This window comes from Papilio polytes, unplaced genomic scaffold (genome assembly GCF_000836215.1).
Source record: "Papilio polytes unplaced genomic scaffold, Ppol_1.0 DF821845.1, whole genome shotgun sequence".
In the NCBI taxonomy this organism is placed as follows: Eukaryota; Metazoa; Arthropoda; class Insecta; order Lepidoptera; family Papilionidae; genus Papilio; species Papilio polytes.
The window spans coordinates 3,448,848-3,473,388 of NW_013527359.1; the positions used below are offsets into that span (position 1 = coordinate 3,448,848).

At 32.0% G+C, this 24,541-nt stretch overlaps 3 protein-coding genes across 4 annotated transcripts in view; 2 read left to right on the forward strand and 1 right to left on the reverse strand.

The window, feature by feature from the left end:
• The window catches only part of LOC106107810 (polycomb protein Pcl), a gene marked incomplete at its 3' end in the record, with an annotated part of 7,807 nt that extends 3,025 nt beyond the window's left edge, over positions 1-4,782 (reverse strand). Inside the window, exons 1-7 of the mRNA XM_013288814.1 lie at positions 4,447-4,782; positions 3,010-3,222; positions 2,032-2,313; positions 1,376-1,521; positions 724-822; positions 378-460; positions 9-204 (exon numbers count right to left, since the gene is read on the reverse strand). Coding sequence (XP_013144268.1) covers positions 9-204; positions 378-460; positions 724-822; positions 1,376-1,521; positions 2,032-2,313; positions 3,010-3,222; positions 4,447-4,489 — 1,062 coding nt within the window. The remainder of the gene's footprint in view (positions 1-8; positions 205-377; positions 461-723; positions 823-1,375; positions 1,522-2,031; positions 2,314-3,009; positions 3,223-4,446) is intronic.
• Positions 4,059-24,309, forward strand: LOC106108018 (1-acyl-sn-glycerol-3-phosphate acyltransferase alpha). 2 transcript variants are annotated; one of them, XM_013289083.1, is made up of 8 exons: positions 4,059-4,150; positions 12,510-12,603; positions 13,672-13,760; positions 16,041-16,174; positions 17,481-17,659; positions 21,493-21,658; positions 23,347-23,513; positions 24,189-24,309. In XM_013289083.1, the coding sequence occupies exons 2-7, from the start codon at positions 12,514-12,516 to the stop codon at positions 23,508-23,510; spliced, it is 822 nt and encodes a 273-aa protein (XP_013144537.1). In that variant the 5' UTR covers positions 4,059-4,150; positions 12,510-12,513; the 3' UTR covers positions 23,511-23,513; positions 24,189-24,309. The 2 variants fall into 2 exon arrangements, with proteins under 2 accessions (XP_013144537.1, XP_013144536.1); XM_013289082.1 differs by lacking the exon at positions 4,059-4,150 and adding an exon at positions 7,652-7,808.
• LOC106108019 (leucine-rich repeat-containing protein 57-like) lies at positions 5,208-6,231 on the forward strand. The gene has a single exon (XM_013289084.1). The coding sequence runs from the start codon at positions 5,360-5,362 to the stop codon at positions 6,074-6,076; it is 717 nt and encodes a 238-aa protein (XP_013144538.1). The 5' UTR covers positions 5,208-5,359; the 3' UTR covers positions 6,077-6,231.
• Positions 24,310-24,541: the final 232 nt, after the last annotated feature.

Genomic DNA, 24,541 nt, shown 5'->3' on the forward strand with positions numbered 1-24,541 from the left:
ATAGTAACCTTTTCGGGCAGCTGCAGCGCATGCCAGTTGTCCATGATGTAGGGCATGATGACAGTGTCCAGGTCGAAGTAGTTGGGAGCGTTGTATGCGGTGAGGTTGTAGAGCGCGAGGTGCGCCAGCTCCAGCCAGCACAGCTCCAGCCGGCGCAGGTACTCGCCGCCGCCGTTGCAGGCGCCGCACGCGAATATATACAACCTGATGTTAGATCACTGTTAGTACCCACTGAGGGGCTATTAGCCTACCCTTAGTCATAGTCATTGGCCTAGTTGGTTTGATTATAAAATTATTAACAAATTATATCACTTTTACATTTTTCAAGTTACTTTGTGAAACACTATGAAAGTTAATATTGTATAAGTTTAACATACTTATCACCAGCATAGAGCGGGTACTGCAAACTTGATACACATCTTTGGTGAAACCATCGAGAACATCTACAGCATAATAGCATCTGAAATAAATAGGTTATTACAATCTTAAACATTATTTAACATTAAAAGTCATACTAATACTATAAATGGGAAAGTTTAGATGGATGGATATATGTTAGATTTTGTAACCTAAACGGCTCAACAGATTTTAATGAAATTTGGTATAGATCTAAAAGAAAAGTCGGGAAGAATACATAGGCTCTTTACTTTTGTTTTTTTCTAATTCGATACAGACGGAGTCGCAGGAGAAAGCTAGTATTTAATAATCATTTGTTAGTATTACCTGTGCAAGCCAGTCACTTTTCTCTCCGCAGTAGCAATGCGTTTCATTCTGATCTTTACCTCCATCAGAAGCAGTTGACGAGGATGTCGTCGACGCAGTCTGCATCAAACATATGGAAAAAAAAATTACAAAGTGCATGCGTCCTTATGGTTATATATGGTTGCTAGTTTTCAACACTAAAAAGTTAAAATATATTACACAATATTTATGTATATGTATTGAGTATACCAATTTCTTTGGGACTTGAAAACCAAACTAAATTGCATCAATTTTAATTAATAAGGGATACTTTTCGAGTCAAAGACAAGTTGTTAATGACCTTCTTTTAAAGTTAATTTTAATAGTACACTTTTTTCTATTCCACGAAAAAAGATAACGATAACGTACATTTATTCATAAAAATAATAAACCCAAATTTATGTTAAGTTTTTATCATAAACGACATTATTTTTGCGTGAACAATACGACTAATTCAACTTGCGTCACAATAAAACAAAAAGAGGACTTATTTTTCTCTCATTTCAAATCTGTGTAAAGAAGCCAAACCTCAGTCGAAATTTCCCAAAAAACATACAATTTGAGTTATTTATTTTTATGAATTAAGGTGCGATTACTCTTTTTTTTAAGTGACATTGTTATAAATATTATTTACATCGCAGGGGGGTGTTAATTCCTGTTGCTGTCGGCGCTGCTGGCCGCCCTTGTACCGGAACAGGTCGGACCTCTTGAGCGCGCGGTTCTCCGCCGCGGCCACGCGGTAGCGCTGCTCTACGCATCTCTTGCAATGCCATGATGCACCTAGCACACACATTACTCAAATATACTTTACAAAGGCTAAGAGAGAAAATATCAATGATATATGAAGTAAACCACACTGGGCCAGTATAGTTGACTATGGCCACCCATAACTTAGGTTGACACAGTAGCGGCCAATTGTAGTTGGACATCAGGTTTTTCAGATTTTTTTTACAAAACATTAAATAACTTAAATACTATAGAAAATCGAGCAACACACTTTGCACTTAAAACGATAGCTTTTGAGGTCCTCTATTTCCACAAAACCATTGATCCAGTCCAGTAAGAATCATGTATATGAAGTGAACCACACCACACTAGGCCATTTAGAGTAGACTATGGCAGTCACCCATAACTTAGGATAGGTGAGCCCTTCAATAGTGATTTATAGCGAACTGATGATTATTATAATACTTTTGGAAAAAGAATTTTGATACTATAAAAGCGATAATACCGCACAGTTCAATATCTTTAGAAGTGTTCTAACAATAAAGTTGTTACATAAGTTCTTACCATGTATCCAACCTTCAACGGGTGGTGTATGACACTTAGCATGGTACCCTCGGCCGCACATATCGCAGGCGACCACCGCGTTCGTGTCGCAGTCCTCTCGGCGCTTGCACACCACGCACATGATGCGGCCATCGTCCGCTGGCGGCGCCGACAGCAGCTTGAGCGAGGTGACCGGCGCCCACGCGTGAGTACCGTCGCCGAACTTGACGAGGCATCGCGCATCACCCGTGCCCACCTCGCACGAGTCGTTGTCATTGCTCGTACTTAGCTCTATTATTGTACCTGGTTTACATTGATAGTACATTTATTCCTAGCTTTTGCCCATATGGAATTAAAAAAAAAGTAAGTAGCCAGTGTTCTTTTAGACTATCCTCTACATCTATGCCAAATTTCATCAAGATTCATTCAGTATAATTCAAACATCTATGCGTGAGATCCACTGGGTCAGCTTAGAGTAGTCTCAAGCACCTTGGTAGAGACATATAGTGAGCTGATAATGTTTTTCCTATCCAAAAGAAATCACAACTGCAGCCTAGTGAGATAGGTTCATTAGCAACTTCCATTCTACACAATCCTACTACACCTTGTCTCTTCCACATTCATACATCTAAGTATAGTATACCAGTCATTTTAGGTGTACTTGAGTGTTTTATCAATATGAACAGTATTTTTAGCCCTTCACTTACAAGTCTGTCCTTTTAATATGTTCAGATTTTCTACCCAACTTTGTGGAATAACATTATAAACATATGAACAGTATTTACAGTTACAAGTCTGTCTGTCTGTATATGTTTAAATTTTCTACCCATTTAGATGGATAACATTGTAAACTCACAATATAATTAAGTGACATGTCACATTAAAATCTTTATCACAACAGATTGCTGTACAATATTTGAATCTAATGGAAATTAGTCTTTATCTGTGTAGTATCTATTACAAATCATATAATAAAACTAGAAGCATAAAGTAACTTACCTAAGTAATATCGGTCATCTTTATTTAGCACAAGTACATCATCTCCACAGTGGAATGGGTTGCCGTTATTTTTTTCCGTGTTGGTTGTAGAGTCTGGCATTGCATCCTGTGTTTCTTCTTCTTTTTTGTCATTCTTTATATTGGCACATGGCGTAATAGTTTTGTCAAGGTTGCTCAGAAGAACATCGATCAGGGACAACTGCCTTGAAACCTCTTAAAACAAAAATTCTATATTAAACATTTAAACTTTTTTTATAATTAACCACTTATTAATAATTGTTATATATATATTCTGGTATATTTCTATGCCATGTATTGAAGAAGATGTATTTTGTGCAAGTAAAGTAGGTTTTAAATGTTACATAAATTGTCATTCTGTGTAAATCTTTATGGATTGAATTGAAATTGCATGTAAAATGTATTGAATGTAAATTAATACAAATAATAGGAGGATAAAAAAGTAGTAGTTTTTTCTTGGATATTTGTGTTGATAGCTGTTAAAGTATTTTACAATTTTTTTATTGGTTATAATTATTTTGGTTTTTTAATATTACTCTTATTAATACATCCTGGGACATAGGGTTAGTTTATTAATTATATAAAAATGTGTATGCATCTGTACCATGTTTCAATGTTACCTGAATATGGTGTTATATTTTATTTCTTTGTGTTAATAACTATGAGGTGCCACATAGGATTTATTACCTTGGAACATATTCTTTACATTCTTGAGTCTTTTAAATATTTGGAGATATGTTATTAAATGTCTAATGTGGTTATACTTACATTTGTGAAATCCAATGGTCAGCACAATAAAAAACAAATAAATTACTTTTTGGGTGATATATAATAGTAAAAAATAATTAAAAACAAAGTAGATTTAGTTGTAAAATTAATCTGCCTTGGTCATAATTTTAGCAAATACAAATAAAATCTTAAGATATTATAAAATAAATTTCGGAAATCAAAGAGAAATAGTTTAGTAAATATTAAAAATGTTTAAATGTCATTTTACTGTGTCTTGGACTCATGAATGAAATTAAAAACATACTCAATTGAAAAGTGACAAGATTTACATAAGAAGTAGTTGTCAAAACATGTAATCTGTAATTTATAAAGGTGATTAATTAATTTAAAATGTGTAAGTATTTAAAAGATTTTACATTTATCCATAGTATACTATTTTAGAGATTTTATAGTGATGGAGTCATTGTTAATTTTATACATCTACAATTAGTAGGAAATTGCTAGAATCTTAAGCCAGGTGAAAACATTGTATTGTTTATGATTTATCGTGAATATTTCACAGTTGTTGGATTAATTATATGATAGGGTTACGCTAAAAAGTATGTCTACAAACGCCCGAGTGAAGAAATTTTTACGGTCATTCCTTTCGCAATAAAAATCTATCATTCAGTTATTAAAATAAAAACTTACCAGCGTCCATTTCAAATAAGTTTCTTTTTAATATATACAACATACAGAAACCTTATTCCATTCTAAAATTTTATTAGGAAAGAACAAACACTAAAAGCATTGGCGCTATTGCGGCCATTATAGTAGTCAAACGTCTCACAGTTTTCCCGCGGTAACAAATTATGAATAATAAAATGTTCAATGAACATTCAGATTACTTTGTTACATCAACGTCTTCAAATCCATTTTGCTTAATTTCAGAAATACATAATGTCGTTAATACATAAAATTTTCTATAAAAATTACAAAATACTACTTCTAAGATATGCACGGCACAGATAGAAAAAAACGTTATGAATGCTTCTAACTAGGTTATAGGTTATCACAAGTATCAATACTTGCAGAGGGCGCTACAAAGTGAATCGATTCAGATTAAAAAAATATCAAAAATGAATAAATAAAAGCCTGGTATATCGCTTACAGCGCAAAATTACTTTTCATGTTTTATTTTGCTTTCTATGTACAATTGATAGACTCGCAGCAATTAAGTAAAACATTTTGGTCAGTTTTTATAATAATTAAACGTTTAACACTTAAGACGTATTTACCGTATACTAATCATATTACAGACACTAGTTTACTGAGAATATTACACATTTACATTTACATAAAATAATACATTTCACTCTTGCCTCAAAAGCCTTGTAACCGAGCCATAAAATGTTCCAAAACAAAATGTCTTGTAAATTGTCAAGTGTCTGTCATTCACTGTCAACTGTCAATCGATATGAGCTAAAAATGTATAAATGTTATGATTTGATAATTTAAAGTTTTAAGCAGAAGTATATTTTTGGTTTCATATTTGCTGTAATTGCAAAGTGCAAAAGAAGTTTATTTTTATATGAGTAACGGAGTATAAGTATAAGTGCCAGTAATGGGCAATTCAGGTCTGAAACAACATTATGAGACGGCAGCGAAGACGGGTGTTTTACAAATATCTGAACGAAAGTTAAAAGAAATCCCTTTGGAGGTGCTCAATTTATCAGACAATTTAAGGAACTTAGATTTATCGAAGAATAAAATTCGTTGTATCCCTGATGAAATTAATCGCCTGAAACACCTGAAACAACTGAATCTGAGTACAAACAGTATCGTTAACTTACCAGATTCCTTGTTTAGTGTAAAGAAACTTGAAATGTTGAATATTTCCTACAATATTATTGCATCGTTGCCACAGCAAATAACTAATTTGAGTAATCTAAAACAAATTTATCTGAACAACAATAAATTTAAAGAGTTTCCAGTACAGTTGTTAGGCTTAAACAACTTGGAAGTGGTTGATCTTTCCAACAACAAAATTACTGGAATACCTGAAGGGATGATAAATTTATATGCTGCGGAATTAAATTTAAGTCAAAATGAGATTTCAAGTCTAAGTGAAGATTTGCACTTGGCTCCAAAGCTTAAGATATTGAGATTAGAAGAAAATTGCTTAAGTCTAGATGCTATAAGGCCTAGTCTATTGAGAGATTCCAAAATTCATACAATAAATTTAGATGGTAATCTATTTGAAACGAAACAACTAGCATTGCTTGAAGGTTATAATGAATATATAGAAAGATATACTGCTATGAAGAAGAAAATGTTTTGATAAAACCAATTGCACAATATTTAAATTTATAAACACCATATGCTTTAACATTGAATACAAGAACACAACTATTTATCATAACGCAAGCTTTACATCAATGTTTAATTAATTGTAAAATTATTTATTTTTTAACTTTTACTCTAAATATATATTTTTAAGCATTACATTTGTTTTCCTTTATCCCAAATTTATTGTATTAGATAGACACACTATTTAATGATAGTATGCGACTTGTTAACAGTATTCTTGACAAGTATCTAGTACTATTAATACTACAAGAGTATTTGAAATGTAAATTATTTTAGAACAACTGCCACTATAGTAGTAAATTTAGAAAGGCCTAATGGTTCAGTATGTGGGCATCGTGGCTGTGGGTTGATTTCCCGTCATTCGATTATGTTCATGCCACAAACTTAGAGCAGTATTTGTTAATTACCATATAAACTGTTGGTATTTTAATTCTATTAATTTGTATCCATCGTAAAATTGTACGAAATATTGTAGGCGCACTAAGTATTCGTCAAACGTAGACGTGATAGTCTTCTATGATATTCTCGTTAACTTATTATGAAACAGAGTTATATAATATGTATATTGCTTATTCAAAGAATCATTTTATTTGTATTGAAACTAGATACGAGAAATTATACACTAAGGTTAAAGTTCTTTCAAGTGTAAAAAAATAATCATACTTTTATTGCTTATCTTTCGGGATGTTTATCCGATATGCGTGATATGACGAAAGAAGTATTTTGAAATGCATTGTTCTAAGATATAGGGATAATAATGGCTGTGTTTGTTTTATTTTAACTGACTAGTATTTCAGCCGAACATAAAGAAATAATTTTATTGATGTCTCCCTTAAAGTGTAAAAAATGCAATTTACGTATGACCGAGTAAACATGATAATGGACGAGCAATGCGACCTAATTATGACCTATTGAGTGTACTTGGACTTGACATTGCTTTAGTTTGTTGGATATTAATAGTGTGATTATAAATTGACTAGCCTCTTGGCCTATTATACTTCTTACTAATATTATAAATGGGAAAGTTTGTATGTTTGGATTGATGTGTGTTAGAACGTATATTATAAGGCTGAACGGAACTTTATGAAATTTGGCATTGTTGTTGAGCATAGTCTGGAAGAACACATCTACTTATTCATTTTTTTAATTTCGCGCGGACGGAGTCCTTTAATTTGAAACGGAACGGAAGTTACCTTTAATTTGAAACGGAAATATAACAAACAAATATTCTTGCTTACGTATTTTATGAGTAAGGGATATAAGTAAGCGGTAAAGCGCATGCTAAGTACTTTAATTATATCTAAAAATCGTTTAATTATGTAAATGTATTAACCAAGTTTCATAAATTAATTAATTGTGATATCCAGCCATTTTTATTTAATTTGTAGTATTTAAATTTAATATGGAATGTTTGCGTAAGATGTAATGGTAAGAGTCATGTACCCTGGTGTTCCCTGCATTGAATTCCCTGGCAATTATCGTAAGTTATCGGGTTGTATTCTGACGTGGCAACGTGACGTCGTTTGTTAACTTGGACTAAGCGACCAGTTGCAGTCATTCCGCCGGTCGAGTCGGATGATTGTATTGAATGGTCAATATTGAGTATTGACTAAAATTACGTGGAGTTTTTTGAGTCGCGTTTTTAAATGAATCTAACGTAACAAGTGTGTTATAGATTTAAAAAGTTTGCTTTATTTTTAAAAGTAAGTTTTCATTTAATTAATTTTTGGCGCCATTATTGTAGCGTGATTTTGATGAGATGACCAATCTTATAATATCTTACGATGTTATGAGGGCATCCATGAATTAAATAAATCAGCCTACATTTTTATTGAGTTTATCGTAGAATAGAACAATAAGATATTGTATATAGAATTGAAGTTGCTGGCAACTTTTATTTTTTTTTAAAACAAACCTAATATCAACAGTGCCTGAGCTAGTTTATTGTTTTTTCGCTGTCATGTTATTCTTATAAGAATATAATTGGAATTAAATAAATTAAAAAAAATACATTAGAAGTTGAGGTCAGTAAATGATGTGATTTTTACAATGCAAAGGTTAACTATAAAGCTCCTGTCACTTCTTTATTTTTTATCTGTATGTTTTTGGAGGGTAGAAAAAGGATTCTTTAGAAGTGTATTAGAATTAATATAGTAGCTGTTTAATGGTGGAAGAATTTTTGAAATCGGCCCAGTAGTTTTTGAGTTATTTGAATACATACAAAAATACGAATCTTTATTACTTATAATATTAGTATAGAAGTATAGATATTTTATCAATCAAATTACTCACTGTAGAATTTAAAAAAATGTAATTTTTTTGTAATTTGTTTATATCTTGTTCTCTTAATTTACTACTCATCTTTATCGGTTATTTTTTCGGCTTTGGTTGATGAAGCAGCAATAAAAAAGATGAGTAATGTCACTTAATATCTATACGATTTGTCTTTTGATTATTTTACGTTTTTACGACTTACGATTTCACTCGATTGCGATTGTAATTTATGGTTATAATAATTTTTATTTTTAAATAATATTAATTACTCTGGGATTAGGCTATGAAAGTTTTAAGTTTGTTTAAACTTTTTTAATAGAAATAATTAAGTGTAATAATTTTACGTTAATGGTTGTTAATTGTAGAGGTAAGCAGCGTAGCCAATAAGCAATTTGAAAAAAAGGCGCCCTCTATTTGTAAAACAACCTTATACGAAAAAGGACGCCCATGGCGTATTTTTATACATCTGTCGCGCCCATTTATATTCGTCGCCCTGGGCGGTCGCCCCATTATCTATATCTAAACTAATGTTATAAATAGGAATTATTTGGATTTTTATATATATTGAAATAACTCAAAAACTACTGGGTCAAAATTAAAAATTCTTTCACCATTCAAAAGATACGTTATCAGTGAATAACTAAGGCTATGTTTGTTTTTTTTTTTAATTTCACGCGGACGAACTCGCGAGCAACAGCAATGCTCCTTTTCTAGTAAAAGATTTACCTTAAAACACTAATTGTAATCTAAACAAAAGATATAGATATAATACAAGGGCTAATTTTGTAACATCTTTATCAATACCGGTTGTTATCTCTGGTCCATCAAACGCGCATTGTTCTAGAGGGCTTAGGATACAAAGGAGTCTATGTGTAATCATTGCCCTTGCTACATCTATTAAACTACACTATGTCTTTTGTTTTTTTGTTCGTCAACCTTAATTGATAGATATATGCTATCCGGACTTTAATTTAGCAAATTTAAAGGGATTCTTTCATACTTCATTTTTATGTAAGTTTTATAGGCTTAGGCTACGTAATCAAAGAAAGCAAAAAAGGCCTAAAATTTTATCGCTTACATTATTATTTTATTGTTTACATTTTTCAAATTCTCAATTGCAAATGTAAAAATTCGCGTTACCATAATAATTTTGCTTCCTTAATGTTGGCAGCTTGGTTATGGTCCATTTCCTATATAAAGGATTTCTCAAATTTATTTACCCTCTAAGTTTAATAGCGCTTTTTATTAAAGAGAGAATTATTCAAATTTATGTTGTGATTGCTGACATCCTACGCCGTGTATGTGTTTACGCTTTATTATATTAGTATAGATAGATATATTTACGAGGATTAGACCGCGACTTTGAAAGTTGGAACACACGTTCATCTGTTCCCCCAATTTCCTTAAAATGGGGTACAAAGTTTTCACTCTACGTAATGTAATGATAATAAACATATTTTACTTTGTAAAGTTTGTTTGCTTTAATCATAGCTCATTAGAGAGGTTATCTTACTAATCATGCATGCATTGTATGTACTTCAGCAATTTATTTTGTGTCGTAATGCAGTGCGGTTGTCGTGTATCTTACGACTAGATAAGCAGAACATTATGTTACACAAGTGCAATTTTTCCTCGCTATTAAATTTTTATTTTTCAATTTTATGACTTTTTTATAAGTGAAATGGACACGATATATGTATATTTTGTCATAGTCTGATAACAAGCCTTATGTATGTGAATTCTTTATAATAAATATTATTAGTTAAAAGTTTTCCATTTCCCTCTAAGTTTTTATAAGAACTTTGATCTCTAATAAATATACAGTAATTACTATTCATATAAAATGCCTGAATAAATTAGTTATGTAATAAGAAACATTTTGATTTTGTCTATATCATTATTTTTTTATGAAAATCGTTTAGAATCGAAGTTTTATTTCAAATATGCATTCTATTGTTGATAATTACTAACAGAGTAAAATGGTAGTATTTCAAAGGTTTTATATATTTCTGATTAAGCTAAAAGTAACAAATTTTGTAGCTGTAACTGGTTTAAAAAACATTTTTTTTTCTTTTGAGGGAAAAAGATAGGATAATGTGAGTAAAATTTTATTGTTCCACTAGCTTTCGCTACCCCGTCCGTGTGGAATTAAAAACAAATTGTGCCTATATTTCCTTCTAGACAATCCTTTACGTCTATGCCTGATTTCATCGAGATCTGTTCAGCCGGTTAGGCTACAAACTCTAACAAACGTCTACCCATCCATCTAAACTTTTGCATTTGTAATATTATTATAGTAAGAAGTAAGATTACACGTATTGTTTACTGAAATGCTTGGCTTAAAACTCATATTTCATGCGACTGCAAAATTTGTTGCGACATTATTTCGTGGCTGTTTCTACGTATGCTTGCGTAAGCCATGGGACATAATCCCACATATTGTTACGTGTAAGTGGTAACGTTTTTATGGATTTCGTTTTCTTTAATAGCTTATTTCTTAATATTCATATAGTACATAGGAACTAATTGAAATGGAATTAGAATGATTTTATCTAAACTGCACTATCTTCTTATCAAAATTTATTTATTTACTACATTGTGGATAAGATTAGGGGACAGTCTCTTACCTTGTTTATTTCCTCAATGTATGTACTTGTACTGATATTATAAAGAGGATATATTTGTATTTCTGTAACGAAGGTCATAAACTACCGGACCAATTAAAAAAAAGATTGTTATTAGAAAGCTTATGTCGAGTAGTTTAGGTTATGTTACTATTTTTTTTTCCGCGCGTAATAAGTCGCGACAAAAAACTGGTTACGGTTTACACAACTGAAGTTAACACAGTAAACATGTTATAAAAGTATATTATATAGTGACAAGAGAGTAACATTTTTTTACTCTTTACATTTTTTTACTTTTTTGTATTTGTATTTGTAACAATTAATTAGTTTGTTTTAATAACAGTTCCATAATTCAATACTAGTACAACAAAGTATTCATTTCGTAATTTTACAATACATTTTGTCTAGATAACTGAATATTGTTTATATTAAATGAAATTGGACCAGTGATTGCGCGGGTCATTCGGATCGCGAAATATTTACGCATAAATATTAGGTTATAGATTCAAATAAGTTGTAGATGAATTCAATATCATACTAATATTATGAATGCGAAAGTTTAGATTGATGGATGGATCTTTGTTAGTTTGTAGCCTAAACGGCTGAACGGATTTCGATGAAATTTGGTATATACGTAGGGGATAGTTTGTTTGAAAAAAAAACATAAGTCACTCACTTTTTTTTTAATTCCGCGAGGACGGTGTTTTGGGCGAAAGCTAGTATCTCATAATAATTTATATTATACTGATGTCTGTTGATATTATGCTATACGACATAATGTTATAGTAATAATGTCCGTAAAGATCAGTGAAAGTTAGGTTGCATTCTCACCGCGGTACTTTCTACAAACAAGTATGGTGAATGTCTGTTCAGAATGTGCTTGCGTATAACTCAGAAACTTATTAGCTCGTTTGTGGATATAGTGCACAAAAAAGGGTTTACTACCCTTGGTCCACATACTATGGGAGTCAACATGTATTAAACCATACTAAAATAATCTAATTTTGTTAAACACTTCCGACATTGGAAGTTTAAAGTAATATTAGCTCCCTCTTTCTATTTAGACTGTGTTTTTAAATCACAAAAGTGGATGCAAAGGAAATTCATTGAAACTCTATTATTTAAGTAGGTGCTGATTATGTTAATAATTCAATTGCATAAGATTTTAATGTATGTGTGATGACTCGTTTCTTGCATATTAGTCAAATGCCATCTGTTATAAACTGTAACAGTCTACTGTTTGTATAATTTTATCAATATCGGATAACGTAAGCTATGTAGAAATTGCCATAGTTAATAACGCTATAATAAAAAATAAAAAATCTATAAAACGATACAGTTTTGGTGTATTAATTAACTAAAACTAGGAACTTATTTTGTCTGTTTTTAGGTTAGTTATTTTACTGAATTTTCCTCCTATTTGACGATTAAGTGTAGTTCGAAATATATTCTTTGTCGTGTGGTTTTATGCGATATTTATTTCAATATAAATGTGTTTGTCAACAGAAAAATGGCGGCCTTCAACGTGGTGCTGGGCTGTGTAATGGCCCTGCTCATAATATTATTCACAATCAGCTCCATTGCTCGGTATTACATAAAGGTGAGTTTTAATCAAATGTACAGTAATAATTTTAAAAAAATATTTTAAATTAGCTTTCGCCCGCGACTCCGTCTGCGTAAAAAAAATCAAAAGTAGCCTACGTGTTCTTCCAGACTATCTTCTACATCAATACCAAATTTCACCTAAATCCGTTGCCGTTAGGCTATAAACTCTAACAAACATCCATCCATCTAAACTTTCGCACCTTTTCCCGACCGATTCTTTCTTCGCATAATAGAAATTGTGCTATTTTTAGTAATGATGCGAGAAAGTTGTTATCGAATTAATAAATTTTGTATGCATTTTTGGCTTGACCATTAAAAGCTTCAACCTGTTTGAGTATGTCCAAAAAAGACGAGAGAAAACTTGGTTCTGACCACAAGTCGAGACTCGATTATTCTTGTAGTTCTATAAGGTGATAAAATGTTATTTTGAGTTACCAGTTACTTATACCAATTAACAGTTCTGACCTTTATGTTAAGATGGATGTGTGGGTTAACACGAATGAATATGATACGAAATGAGTATATTAGAGGAAGTTTGAGAGTAGCCCCAGTGGTAGAGAAGGTAAGGAGTAAAAGGTTAGCATGGTATGGGCATGTTGTGAGGAGGGATGAATCGTATGTTACAAGGAGAACGTTAGTTACGAGTAAGAAAGGGTATCTACACACTTAGACCTAGAAAGAGAAGGATGGATTGCGTAAAAGATGAAATGATCGAGAAGGGAGTGATCACTAAGATGACGTATGACAGAGTTATGCGGAGGAAAAATTCTGTTGCGCCGACTCTAAGGGAGATACGGAGGAAGGTGATGATGATGAGGGCTGTCTTTAATGTGTTATCTTGAATAACTTATGTAGCATTATTATACAAGAAACTGAGTATTAATTTCTGTCTGGTTTCTCGTTAAAATTGTTTTTTGATTATTATGCTACATCGAATTCGATTGGATACAAATGGATATAGGAAAATTGTAATTTTTTTAGTATATCAAAACTATACCTCGTGCATTCTTTCCATTTAGTTTTGCATATAATTATATTAGAATTAAATTATTTTTGTTTGCAGTTCATTTTGTTCATCGTGCTGTCGTTATTATCTGCTTCACTGCCGATACCACTTATGTTATTCCGTCCATTCGATCCTAGAAACGCTTTGTAAGTATATTTATAATTTTATTATACGACTGTAAATGCGGTGATATTTTAATGCTTAAAAGTTCGGATATCCTATTACATAGTTGTGAGTTCAATTCCCACTATAAAACAACTGCGAACCATATCCTATCGTTAACTTATTGAAATATTCAATTCTACTATTTTTATTAACAGAAAAGTTACCAATGTACGAGGATGTAATGTCAGTTCTGTAAAGAAGATAGTGAAATATGTCAATCTTGAAATCTAATCTGTGTGAGAAATTATTTGATAGGACTTCGGCTCAGTATTTATAATTTACGTAAATATATTTTTTATAACCCTTGCTGATGACAAAAACAGATAAAAAATATCTGTAGATATATTATGATTATAGATTTTTAACGATACAAGTAGGTTAGAGAGTTGGTTTGTAGAGAAAGAGAGATAGAATGCTTGTCTTTCTTTATCTCCGCCTTTTCTTCTTTTTAATCTGTGATCAACTGAACTAGAAATGTTTCACGCTGCCATAAGGATAGCGTGAATTGATAATTAACTTATCTCGAGCTGTTTTTACTTTCTTTTATCTAATCGTTAACAAGTCTAAAAATCAAGGTTGTAGGCCTAACTATTTATTCCTCAGTTATCACCTAGTTGATTTATATAAGGCGATTAACTTTTAAACACCTGTAAATTTAAACAAAAATCGATATAATCTAAAATCAATAACTATGATTATAACTCCTGAATAATTTCCTACAATACTTTATAGAAGAGTACAAATCGAATGACAGCCAGAGACAAAGTTACAATGAAATAAACATACATAATACCGAATACATACATACATTATGCTCCTTCTTTTCTCCGTCATTCGGGATACGAATAAAAACAGGCTTGAGATGTATTTGATAAGCGAAACACGAATGAATGTCAAGGTTGCATTAGTTACAACGTGACAGCGACTCTATTTGGTGCGTAATTTGTAAAGTTTGTTCACGGTCTGTTCCGCGCTGGGTTTTGCAATCGAAAACAATCATTTTATTTGTCTTAAACATGCTTTGATAACTTCTATGTGACTTTTTGTATGCATTTAATAAAAAAAAAACATCATGTTTTGTTGTCGTGACAGACGACAATTAGTTTATTTTTAGGTTATGATGCAGTCTAGATGACCGTCAAATACTAAGTAAACCTTTTAACATTCTAAACAAATAACTAAACGATGTTTGCTGTCAAAACATTGCAGTGGTAGGTACTAGAAACAAAAGAATAACATAATTATTGGACAAATAGTACAATACAAACAGGAAAATTGTACATCAAACAAACTTACGAAACATACAAGGAAAATCAATTAAAACCCTACATAAAACACCTTTGATCGACTCTCTCCTCGTAACTTTGATTTTAATACTACATCGAAGAAAAGGGAAAACAATAGTTTTACTAACCATCTGACAACCAAGCATTACCACACTAGAGGAGCCCAAGACAGTGCCTTTAGGGAAGTTTACGTTATTAACTACCTTGATATAAATCCTTCATTGTTTCGTATCAAAGTTAAGAGATCAACCTGTATACGTTGAAAATAACCACGGGTAATTAATTCCGTCAGGAAGGAATACACGTGAAAAATAGTAGTGGAATTTTAGATCAACACAACAATCAAGTGCATCGCCAGTCGATGGACAAGGCTATTAGATTTTTTTTATTCCAAAGGGATTGTAGTTATTTATGTAGGTCCGTAGTGAGTTTAGGCAACTTTTTTTGATTCTATTTTAATGTTTTAAGTTTCTCTAGGCTATGGCAGGGATGCACTACCATCAATTTGTTGTGGTTGAAAACTATGCTACTCGTTGCAACTATCTGTTTTTGTCAATATATTAGTTGTTCAACTCTTAGTTTAGGATCGGATATTTTTCAAGCGGTTATAAGAAAATTTACTTCGTGATATACTTGTATTAGTTTTAGTAATGATTATTATGAAATATAATTAAATATTATGACCGTATTGAACTACTTAAGGTCAGTTCTTTGTACAATTAACTATTGATACGATATAAAATGAATGTTTTGTTCGTAAAGACATACATAACCTACACCAGTGTTAGTGCAGAACAGCTTGTAATATTCAACATATTAAATGTATTCATTTAAAATAAAACGAGTATGCAAATGATGATATTTTTAGGAAAAAGATTATGTAACTTTGTCCAGGTCAACGAAGTGATCTGTATTGTTTCGATCATACCTTTTCGAATTTGAATACTAAAATTACCGTTTATACTGTTACTATAGGATACCAGCTGCGTTATCAAGGTTGACGTCCAGAATGCTGGGCATTCGGTGGACAGTGAAAGGATTGGAAAATGTTGACGACAGCCGCGGAGCTGTTGTACTCTTGAACCATCAGAGTAGCATAGATCTCTTTGGTAAATGTTTTCTATTCTCTACTTTTATTACTTTATTCTCTACTTAGGGCTAATATATTTTATTTCTATAGTAAATTTAGGCCGCGACTCCGTCCGAGTGAAATTGAAAAAACCAAAAGTGGGTAGCCTATGTGTTTTTGCAGACTAGCCTCTACATCTGTGCCAAATTTCATCAAAATCAGTTCAGCCGTTTAGGCTATAAACTCCAACAAACATCCATGGATGATTTAATTTGATATTCACTTTGTCAAAATATAAAATGTTATCATATGAATGAATTCTTTTGATAAACCATTTGTCGAAAATTGCTATGGTTTATTACAAAAAAGAGGCCTTCAAAATTAACATGTAAACTTTGTTAGTTTAATAAAAAATGGTTTAATGTTGTAATTAATACATTTCTCATTATTTTTTGTTTACTGTTTGATGAGACTTTTTTGTTGTCTTGTGACAATCTATTGATGCCATCGACATTAATTTTTTTTCTGTAATTAATTTCCATAAGTTACGATAACTGACGTAGTTAATGTAATATTTTTTTATGATCTTTTTCTGCTGTGTGTGTTTCCGGAAACGTAGTCATTTTAGTTTGTTGTGTAATATTTACTTTGTTCAAAGTAAACATTGTTAAACCGACATAACTCTTAACAGACACGACAATTATGGAAATATGGCGAAAGTTATGGTAATTGTGTTTTTTTATTTGTCAGCTATTTGCGTCGGACCTGAGTTATAGACTTCATTATATTTTATTTATGAAAAGAAAACCGTTTTGTACTTATCTTGATTACAAAAATAAAGTACAAAGTAAAACCAGTTGGCCGAATTAACGATGGCCAACTTTCTCATTCTTCGGGCTTTGACCTCCTTTATTGCACTGTTGACAAAAGCTTCCATACTTTTAGTTCAGATTTCGTTGACAGTTTTTAACTTAAAATAAAAACTCAACAAGTGTCCTCTAGTATCAATTACTAAAGTACATAGAGTAAATTTACCTTGACGCATATACAAGCTGTTAAATTTGTAACAAATTCATTTCTTAACTAAGGCTAAGACCAGCTAATAACGGTTTATACAATCCTAGCACCTGTATAACAACAATATTGTCGTCCCCTTCACTTAAAATAAAAAAAAAACAATCCAACGTGGAATATGTGATGGAAATATCGGATTTTGTTACCTTATCTGTCAGTGATGCCATTTTAAGCTATTCGAGCCCCTATCAGTTAGTGGTGGGACAGGCCTTACAAGTTTAAATTCACAAATAACATTAGCTGTTAATTTAATGATTCATTTGTTTTTCCAGTGTTGTCCGAACTGTGGCCTCTCATGTCACGGTGTACGGTGGTATCCAAACGAGAGCTGCAATATTTAGCACCTTTTGGTACCGGTGCGTGGCTGTGGGGTACTGTGTTCATCGACCGAGGGGCGCGATCAGCGCAGACCATCCTCAACAAACAGAGCCTCGCTGTTAAAGATCAAAAGGTAATACATATTTATAATAACTTGTAGAAAACACCACAAATAACTATGTATCGTTTTAAAATGTTGCTATCTTAAACCTGATGTTTTAGCTATCAATAATATAAAGTGTTACACTTATGCATTATACTAGACAAACAATTTTTATGCTCATCCGTAGGATATGTCATCTGCAAACTGCAAATTGACGATCTTGTTATTAAAAAATCTTGACTTTTACTCTTTAATATTGATATACTTTAATCTTGACTCTTTAATATTATAATAAAGGATATTCTAAAGGGTGAAATGTATAGCTATATGTTACGATTTAAGGATTATTTCTCCGAATGTCAACAGTTTAAAGCGACCCTTTATGCGCACAATTTAATTGACGTAAACAAACCGTATGAATCATATTATTGCGGAATAACATGTATTTCCGTCTTTTGTTTCTTTTATTGCTATTGTAAAAAAAATGTTAAAAAGAGCAGTTTTAATTTTTATGCGTGCAAAGTACAAATTATACAGATGATTGTCGATTGTCTTCTAAGCGTTCTTTTCGTACTCAAAGTTGCTAAAATAAACCTTGGTGAAAAAGAAATTCCTACTATGGGCCTTTAATGTTAGTAAAGACACCTCTAAATGTATTAAATGATTGGTGAAAATGGCTATCAAAAAATTGTCATAAAAATTTACATTATTCGGAAACTTTTTGAATATACTTATTTTGATTTCTTAAATATTTTTGCATGGCATTTTAAAACTTGCCGGGTTTTATTAATAAAAAAAGTTTCTTGAAGTCATGTTTGGCTATAAGTCAACAAGTATTACTAAATGCCAGCGTGCAATAAATGCATTGAATGTTTCGTAATCGACCACCAGAGTGACCCGAGTGTCCCGGTCTGGTCCAGTTGCATTAATGCGTTCGGTACAAAGTTCTGTCACAATTGGTAATAGTGACCAGTGTGCTACACATTTGATTTATTTATGTGCTACCTTTCGCCCGCGACATCATTCGCGTGGAATTTAAAAAATAGTAGCCTATGTGTTCTAGAATATCCTATCCATCTATACCAAATTTCATCGAAATCCGTTCAGCCGTTTAAGCTACAAATTCTAACAAACATCCATCCATCCATGTACACTTTCGCATTTATAATATAAGTATGAAGTATGATTTACTAACTTTTACCTGTGTTTACGTCCACGGTGGATATAAAAATGATTCTTCACAATTATTGGTTAAAAGATTATTGGGAAACACTCCCAGAATTTCCTCAGTTGGTGTTTGATAGACTTTAAAATTCGTGTTGACGTCTTTGGTATTCCATATTGGTGGGACTAAAATGTACCTATTTAAATAAAAGCCAAGGCCTGGGCGTGGCGAGAGTCCTTTTTAAGTAAATATGTCAAAGTTAATATTAGTGTAGTTATTCATTGCGTGCGTTTTCCTCCCGTGTCCTGCGACCTCGTTCAGGTGTTGAGGACACCACGTATCTACGTATTTGTACGTGATGGAAATGTGTATCTAGTATGTCACCGATTGTTTGAGAATTTGGGCAATTAGTAGTAGTACTAGTCCTATATGGTGAGAAAATAGTATTATTACTAAGCTGTGTTTTACACCTACATAGTTTTAGACAATAATATAATTGTAACAACGTAATTAACCTAAAACTTAGAGCACTAACTCCCGCCAGAATGGCGCGCTTCGTAATACTTAAAAATGACATTGACAGATGTCATAGTGATGGGACGTTTAAGCCGATCTAGTGTTGCGCTAATTTCTTAAAAATAGGATATCTATAAAATATTTTATGTCAATGTTATCACATAGGAAATGAATTTATGATTAACTGAAACCCTGAAAAATTGTAAGAATATTAGTACTATCACGTCGATAAAACAAATTAGAAGGTCAAAGTAACAAATTAAATTAATTATTGATTGCTTACATTGAAGTAATTTCGTATTGTTTAACGTTCTTTGTCATGGACAGTATTGTAATAATGAATTAATTAGTATTTTTTATTGTCATAAAGAGAGGTTAACTAGGAAAAGGTCAAGACTGATTATTAAAACTGACTTGTACACCTTAGTGTTTAAATACCAAAGAGTATCATTTCAGTATTACATTTTTAACTACTAAATGTTATTACTATTGCGTATTTGTTAGTTATTGACTGACAGTCTATATTAAACAAAACATAAATAATTATCACTTTCTGTTATCTAAAACCGAAGCACTATCGCTAAAGCTGGGCAAACATTAGCGTCGTTTCGTCCGGCAAAGCGAGGCGCGGGCAATTTCCTATCACGATAGATCAACGAGTCCAAACGTGTGCTATTTAGAGTGAGTCGCTTAGACTATTCTGTGTTAAATCGTAGATAATTTTATAAACACCTAATAAAGCTAGAGTATGGCTGCGACTGTCTCAGGAACACGAATACTCCTCGACAGATTTTCATACGGTTTTCTAATCGACGCAAGTCGTAAAAGATCATGAGATTTTTTTTTAAATTGGTTAAGATATTATGCGTGACTGTTAAAGACGTAAATCTGCGAGGCTAGATGTCTGCAGGTTATATAACTTTTTAAGGCAAGGTTATTTCTGATATTTATTACTGTAAACTTACCTCCCTACAAGCACATGCATAAGATAGAAGTACAAATTTGTAGAACGGAACATCAGATTCCTTAGTCGATAATAAGACGTTTTGATCTAGCTTTATCACAAGTTGCCATTATTGACCGCTAGAGGGCTTCATAGTTGATGAAAATTGTAATTTTTTGTTTTTAATTGTTATAAACAAAATTTTCATCTTGGTTTGTTTCTGCCTATGTTACTTTTTACAATGCTACACAAATGATTAATTCCTATTACTCATGTGGTGCAAATTAACGAAATTACGCAATGCATTAGGACTTTTGTAAAGTAACGTTCGTATGTAAATTTTGCGAATGCTAGACATTTCGTATAATAGTTTTAGAATACATTATAACGTGGAAGTGAACACATTTGTCTTCTATATTTTTTTATGTATTTTATCAAAGATCGACGTAAAAAAGTGTCCATTTTATTTAAGGTCATATGTGTTTTATATTTTCTGATAATTTTTGTTATTGTTTTGCGTAAGTAATCAGGAGGCCTTGTTGCAGATGTCAAGCCATTATGCGTTATGTAAAAATTCGTTGCTAAACTTTGTAGTGTAGGAGCGAGGATATAATGAGTAAAAAATACTTTTGTAAAAGATTGTTTTGAAATTATTTCACTAAGTGCTTGTTTTATGACTAGTCTTACTTGCGTATTTATTCGCACATTTACGACTATTTGATTCATTTACGGGACTGAACTAATCATGAGACCTCGCTGGCTTGTCAATTATAGCCTCGTAAACAATTTACGTACTTATCTAATGCAAGTACTCATATTCGAATGACATCACTATTCTAATGTTAATTTACCTGAATCATACCATATCAGTTTCTAGAGATGTGAGAAAAATACAGCCGCAACTTATCTTCAGAACAAACCACAACTTTTATGTTGCAATAGCAGTTAAAGAGTTTCCCACCGTACAAACAGAAATTATCCTTATATAGTTAGCCCAAAAAAATCGTTTTATTGTTTGTGGATTAAAAAATATTTATTATATGAAAAACTAGCTTTCGCTCGCGAATCTGTCCTAGTGGAATGAGAAAAACAAAAGTAAGTAGTCTATGTGTTTTTCCAGACTGTCCTCTACATCTATAGCAAATTTCATCGAGATCTGTTCAGCTGTTTACTACAAACTCTAACATCCATCCATTCAATTTTTTTTATAATATTACATGAGTTGTGTATTGTTTTTAGCGGAAACTGTTACTTTTCCCTGAAGGCACGCGGCACCTCGGGGACAAGTTGTTACCGTTCCGCAAGGGGGCGTTCCACGTAGCGGTGGACGCGCGCGCCCCCATACAGCCGGTCGTCATCTCCAAGTATCATTTTCTCGATGACAAACGACTTAGATTCGGTTCTGGTGAGTACTGCGTTATGACATGTTAGATGTAGACTAACGAATTACATTAAGGGACTTCCAGAGTTCCCTTGCAGTTAAAAAGTACAAAACCTGAAGGTCTATTACGAATTGCATGACGTCATCGACAACGACAAATGTCCTCACGCATATTCGGGATAAACCCTCTGGACTAGACTTGACCACCCGAATTAATTGATACGGACAAAAGAGATAAGAATAATAACGTATTAGAATAATTTAAGCAAATCTCAATTAATTTTAAGCTATAATGGTGGCTTTAATAGATGCTTTAGTTGTTCCAATTATTTTATTTTGTATGTGCGTTAGGTTTATATGTTCTGTAGACCGATTTTGTTCGTGATTATTACGCTTAGACTGTAGTGATAATTTTTTATTGTGTATTTTGTAATGAAAAGTTTGTCCTTCACTTGTTATCTATACCGGTTTGTATCCTTTATAAGTGGTAATAATTTAAATTTAAAATTAATACCGATTAACGAAGATATAAATATGGAAAATTGTCATTTGAAATGAACACGCCCTCACATAACTATTGGACAAAAACAGGTATATTTAAGACTAATTTAACCTGTGTGTATGAATATGAATAAAATAATTTAATATGTTCGAAAACTTGAAATGATTTTGTACAATTGGAAACGTATTAGCTATTGTTGAGAAGCAAAAGGTTAGCGTGGTATGGACATGTTATGCGACGAAATGATGGGGACATAAACCAGAAAGTGTTAAGATTGAATGTGGATGAAGTATGGATGGATTGTGTGAAAGAGGATATGTTTAAGAAAGGAGTGGATTCAGATATGACGGCTGATAAAGATGTATGGAAGAGCAGCACATACTGTGCGCAACTCTCCGTAAGGGATAAGGGCAAGTGGATGATGATGATGATGGAAACGTATTAGGTATTGTAAAGTTTAAAGACATTTAAGCTGGGTTACTGAAGTTATTTTACCACCAGTTATGTACCTACCATTTATTTTATCGTTACCAAGGGATAAGCTACTAGTTCGGAAACGCATTTGATGAAGTTACCGACCAGAACACAGAATGTTAAAAGTAGTTGGGAAACCGGCTATTAGTGTTGGTTACCTACACACGTATTAACGTAAGCGATATAATCCATCCAAGTTGAAATATTGTTATTCAATTGTTCCCGCTGACCTACAAACATGAATGCCTACCGGCAGGCCTATTTGCTGTTATCGTGGAGTGCAAGTGATATCAACGCTTGTAATACCATCCTTATCGAGTATATCGCATTAGAAAGCCGCTTTTGACGATAATAAAACTGTCGTTCGGTACAGTTAAGCATAACCTTTTCTGCAAAAATTAAGTTTTCGAAAGTTATTCATAGATTGATATATACAATAAAAAGAACTGTCACAAAAGTGTTTGGTTGCAATAAATCGTTTTTCGTTGGACCAAAGAAATATAGCCTATGTTAGTAACATAACTTATAACGTAGCTTTCTAATGGCGAAAGAATTTTTGAAAGTAGCCCAGTAGTTTTCGAGTTATTTCAATACAAATAAAAATCCAAATCTTTCCTCTTTAAAACATTAGTATGGATAGTAGGTATAGATGAAAAATTTATACACGCCTTGTTCTTACTGACTAATAAATTTTAAGGATAACGATATACTTGTCTAATATTTTTTTCTGTTCCAGGTGAAGTAGTAATAACTATATTACCCAGAATCGAAACTGAACATTTAAGCAAAGACGACATTCCCGCGCTAATGGAGACCACTCAGATGACGATGCAAGAAACATTTACGAGAGTATCGGCAGAGACGAAATCAAGGCTCGCCATGCAGGAAAAACATGACTGAAATGTGAGTACTAAACAATACAATTATTATTTAGAATCCAAAATTATTTAAGAGTATTGACGTAGTTTACTAAGATTTTTGCTAACTATAGTATCTTAACTGATTTTATTTGTAAGTGCATACGGAGCATATACAAATGTTAGCTTTTTATGTGTGCAAGTGAATTAAATATTAAAAATTTTCAAAAAAGTTTGAGTGGTTTAGATTTAAGTGTGCTAGCGACATCTATCGGCATACAGTTAAATCGCGTTTCAAATGCCGGCTGCAACGCTGCGAATAACTTTCCGCTAGAGTTGTGCCTTAGTATTTAATCATCACCGCTAGATGGCAGTGATTTACAAAATCTTGGGTTTATTGAACCTAGCACTTTTTATCTTTAATTAACAAATGCTCTCGGGTCAAAATAGTAGAAAGGGTCTTATAAATGTACAATAGATTTTTAAAAATTAATATCCAATTTTATTTCATAAAATGCCAACATTTTTTGTGTATGTGCACTCTCTACTACTGCATGAACAGATGAAAATGGTTGAATTTAATAAAATGATAATTATAAAATAATTTATTTTAGAAGAAAAATTAGTTTATTTTCAAATTCGTAGACGCAATAGGTTCGTTTTAAAAAATATATCTTTTTATACAAAAAATCCAGTAAAAATTTAAAATATCTTGTTTCAGGTAAAGTAAAAATAAACATGTATGTAAAAGGGGCTGTGATAATGTGAAATGTTTATGGTATATTTAATAACAGATTTTGTATTTACAGTAAATACTTATTTATTGAATAAAAAACGATAAATAAAACACGTGTTTGATTTAAAATTTTATTAAAAGTCGATCACATTGAAAAAGTTTTTTTTTTGAAAAAATAGACGAATATACATTTGGTATTCAAGAAATACGACACTACACTAAATTGTATATCACATACATATCTGTAAAGAATACATCTTACAAAATTACAATGATTACATATACTTACATTTCTACAATATTCGAGATTTTAATGACATAGTTTTATCTAAAACATA